At 31.7% G+C, this 4,554-nt stretch overlaps 1 protein-coding gene across 2 annotated transcripts in view; it reads left to right on the plus strand.

Moving 5' to 3' along the window:
• LOC122248056 (LLGL domain-containing protein l(2)gl) overlaps window positions 1–4,554 on the plus strand; it is a 94,106-nt gene extending 89,552 nt beyond the window's left edge. For both annotated transcript variants that reach the window (XM_043007854.2, XM_043007858.2), the window contains one exon: window positions 3,703–4,554. In XM_043007854.2, the coding sequence (XP_042863788.2) occupies window positions 3,703–3,777 (75 nt within the window). In that variant the 3' untranslated portion in view covers window positions 3,778–4,554. The remainder of the gene's footprint in view (window positions 1–3,702) is intronic.

Raw genomic sequence — 4,554 nt, forward strand, 5'->3', positions numbered from 1 at the left:
CATTTGAGTATGTATATGTACCTCATGACGTGCATTAGTAATTTTTTTACTTTATATTATTTCTTGGCCAAACACATTTGATTTTACAATCGTTTTTTTGACTTGGATCTTTTTATTCAACTGATCAAGAAGCAGTTATGTCATTTTTTAAACATTATATCTCATTTTATGACATTCAAACTCCGAAACTAAAGTAAGAGTCTAAGAAATTATGTAAAACGATTATATTTGAGAACAATCTAGTGATCTATTGCTGACGTTTCAGCAAGCCACATTGCCCCGCCTGGTACTCGGCCAGAAAATGCACCACGTCTCAGGGTGTCATCCGGGTCCGGGGATATTGTTTGACCCCGTGACAGCACGTCAACCGGCACGAATGGGTTAAAAGATAGATTGATCTACCAGAATGTTTGGTTTAATGTTGATATGATTTCCAAGTTCATGTAATTAGATATTTCAGTCACTTTCTATTCCTTTCATGTGATTTGGATAGACAGTGAAGTATATAAGAAATACTGGTTACTACATTTTCGGTCCATCATGACTTAGAAGCCAAGTTTTTTTTATTTAATTCATATTAAATAAAAAAGAACAGGTGGGGAAGAAGTGAAAACAATACCCTCTGATTTGAAACAAGCAACAAGCGTTCATTTAATCCTTTTGTATTCGCAGCATGTCTGGACTCTAGGTTCAGAAAGCTTGTGGTTGTATTTGGATGTATTAAAGCATTCTTGTTGGCATTATTTGTGCATTGGGGTGTTTATTTGGACACTGTTAATATCTTTGTTTCCTGTACTGTTTTTCTCTTCATTAAATTCTCTATTTCTTGTATTGTAAGTTGTCTTTTTGTTTATTATTTTAATTTTCTCATTCTCTTTTGTTAATTTTGTCCTCATTATTGATACTGATATTCACTATCTTTTGCTTTGTCTCTTTTTCTCTCTGTTATATTTGTATATAATCTTGTTTTGTGTCTTTCTGTTTTCATTAGTTCATTCTTTTTACTTATGCTTTCTCACTCTCTCAGTTTCTCCGTCTTTTGTGATCCATGGAATTTTGCAAGCTGATTTGTCAATGCATGTATTGTGCTACCATGTACAGTAAATAAACAACTTTTAAGAATTATGCTGCTTGCCAGTATACCTGAAGGGATTGAGAATTGAGATATAAAACCAAATTGATTAAGACAATACAGATGTTAGACTAGTAATAAGTCGGATCTACATAAAATGTATAGAGCTTTAATAGACAGAATAGACAGAATATTTTCACTGAATATTTTGTCTATTAACATTGGAAGCACAATATCCATTAAATCCTCTTACCTTGTTCAGACATATAGCATGCTTGATATGCAAAGTGCATGTTTCTAACCGAGCACACACTTCTATACAAGAGCATATATGCACACTTTTGTTCCTTTCCAAATTTTGCACATTTCACACCTAGAAACTACTTTGCAAGAGTGAATAGATTTTAGCCTGTGTCTGAAAAAAGAAGCCATATCTCTATGTGGTGTTCATTTGTATACTTTTCATACTATGACTTGAGTACCAGTTTTGCTTTAAACACAAAGAATAGTCTTTTTCTGAATAAATGCAAGATAAAGAAGACTGGTTCAAAATTTTAATGTGATCAACATTAAGGATTGTTAATGCACTCACAATGAAATTCACCTGAGACAAGAGAGATTATTAAATAAATTGAAAATATAATGTATTTGGTATTTTTGTAAAATCATTATTTTGAAAAGGGAAAATGTCAAACAGTAAAATATTTGATATCTAGTGTTCACATTTATGAGATTTCTTAGTTTTTTTATGTTTTAAGGGCAAAATCAATTTAGATAAAGCATAAATGCTCACAAACACAATTGAAAGCACTGGTGGCTTGATGTCAAGATACTGTATAGCTCTCAGCAAAAGAATATGGTGAAAATCCTCTTCATTTCTTTTGGTTTGAGAAAATAGGTACTAATAGTAGGTCCTTCATGACAGTAAAGGGGTGTAAAGCAAGCTTTTGAAGAAGAGGGTTACTTGTGTGATATTTGTGTTATTTGAATAAAAGTGGTTAAGTAACTCATGCAAAATCAACTTCAGAGAACTTCATAATCTAACATGAGGTAAACCACATTAATGCTGGCCTGATGTAACATACACCAACCATCAGTTAAAACATTACATAATCTCATAAAGTCTCAACAAGTTCAGTTTTGGTCTACCCTCTAGACCTGTTTTGAACCAGACCTGATTAAAACTGTCTTTAAATGTCTAAATGTCTTGAATTTATGTAAAGTTAGTGTTTTAAATGACTTTGCTTTGTTGTGGTTACACAATATACTTAAGTATTTTAGTGACTGTAGGATTTTTAACTTGATTAACTGCAAGAGTTGCTTTAAGAGGCCAAGACTTTCTCCAAGGGCTACCTGTTCAGTATTCAGATGTCACTCACTGTCCAAGAAAGGAAGAATTATGCATGCTCATTTGGGAGTGTATTTTATGTTGCTGTTTGTGGAAAATGTGATTGTTTAATTTTAATTTTGTGTTACTGTAGATTTAGAAAAAAAAACTTTTCCCTATTTTAACATGTTGATTTTAATCTCCATTAAGTTAATTGTACATAATCAATAACTTCAGTTCTTTATGTATTAATATTGAAATATTATATATAAGGATTTCCTGTAAAGAGCAAATGCTCAAATATTTTTCTCACTGGTATTTTTTCAGATTAATGAAACATTCATGTGGTTGCAATCTATACCTCAAAGTAGACACTAATAGAAGTCAGTTGATCAAAGTTTCAGACTTTTAACAATTGGCAATAGTGATATACATTGACCACATATATACTAATGGGGGTTTGAAATAGTAATACTTTTATTCTTCTTATGGGTCACCTATTACTACACATTCTGTCATTTTCAGAGTGCAAGATATCAAAACATTGTAGTTTTACATCACACAGAACAAAGATTTCCTACTTTTGCTTGTTTCCTTGGCAATGCTTTTGTACACACTAAAGTAGTAGCTTCTTGTACAAGCTTTTAAAAAACAACAACAGGATAACCTGTCACATGAAACATTGAGGTGGTCAAGAGTTATTCAGAAATTAACTAAAATAAGAGCTCTTTCTCAAAGGAAGGCATCATTACTAACACTTTATTTTTTTCTTTCTTTCCCCTTTTTTCTCCTCTCCTGCGTCTGGCTTGTGTTAACCTGCTACAGTAACAGTCAGTAAGTATAACTGTTTGACCTTTCTATCAGGAATTTTCTTTGGAATAGCTGTAGTTTGTGTAATTCTTTTTTTTAATTTTTTTTATTATTAGTGTTTATTATTATTATTTTTTTTCTACTACTTCTTTAAAAATTAGTCATAAACTAGTCTTGTTGAGAAATGCTTCAACATAATTCATCCTTGTATTGCATTCTCAAATTTTATTTTGTACTCAAAATTGTGCAAGAATAGGTTAGAATTTGCTATTTTATTTTGCTTCATTCATGGGAGATTTTTGCATCTGAGAGTTTATCCAGTTTATCAAGATCATTTTCTCATGTGCAATTCTATATTGAAGTTATAATAGGTTGAGCATTAGGTTAGTCTATTCTTTCTATCATTATTTTTTATCATGTCATATATATAAGGAAAAAAAAATCCTTCACTCAGTTCCTGTTTCTAACCCCTTTTTTCCACTTGTATTTGCAGACTAAGAAGAGAGCACCGTTAGCCAAGGCTGAGTCATTCTTCAGCAAGGAGCCAAGAGTCGTGAAGGAAGAATAATTGTTGTCAATAGATTACATAAGCCTCACTTTGTAGGACGAAGTACCAGTGATTGGTAGTTTTATGAAACCCTTTATAGGACTTTTTTTTCAGGCCCATTGTTTGCACTTTTATATGGAGAATGCATTTAAATGGAATAGCTATGTGATGGGGTTGGACATTCTTTCAACTTGAATAAGGTAGATTATTACAAGCTATATCTTTTCCTCCATTTTTTTTTCTTTCTTTCTCTCTCTCTTTCTCTCATTCTTTCATTCATTCTTTTTCTCTCATTATCTTTTTTTAGTTTCTCTTTCCTTTCTTTCATTTCTACTGGAGGTAGTTGCTGTTATTTTTATAAAGAAAAGCAACAGAGAGATGTTATCTGTTTTTGACTTCGTGAGGTGATATTGCCATGAGACTTAGTGATCATGTTTGCTGTTCTTTGAATAAAGTTGCTGAAGTGTGCAAACTAGGAAGAGGTATAAAAAGATGCTAATATAGATACCAGTAAACAGGCCAAAATACCCAAATTACTTCTGTAAGTAACTGAATTGCCAAATACCTTTTTATTTCCCTGAAATGCAATGCTTTGCAGTCTCATATACTTCTATGGCACCTATATACTGTGAACACATCAGAGCTTTATATTTTGTTTATTGTATCATTTCATTCACCTTTTTGTTTTTGATATGAACAAAGATAAAATAAAGATTTAGATTAAAGGATTCAAAAGCTTTGGTGGAAGCTCAGTACCTGTGTATATATTACGTTTTTGAAAACAAAAGAAAAAACAAA

Source organism: Penaeus japonicus, unplaced genomic scaffold, assembly GCF_977035675.1.
Source record: "Penaeus japonicus unplaced genomic scaffold, GWHDUDI00000001_assembly GWHDUDI00000028, whole genome shotgun sequence".
NCBI classification, from domain to species: Eukaryota; Metazoa; Arthropoda; class Malacostraca; order Decapoda; family Penaeidae; genus Penaeus; species Penaeus japonicus.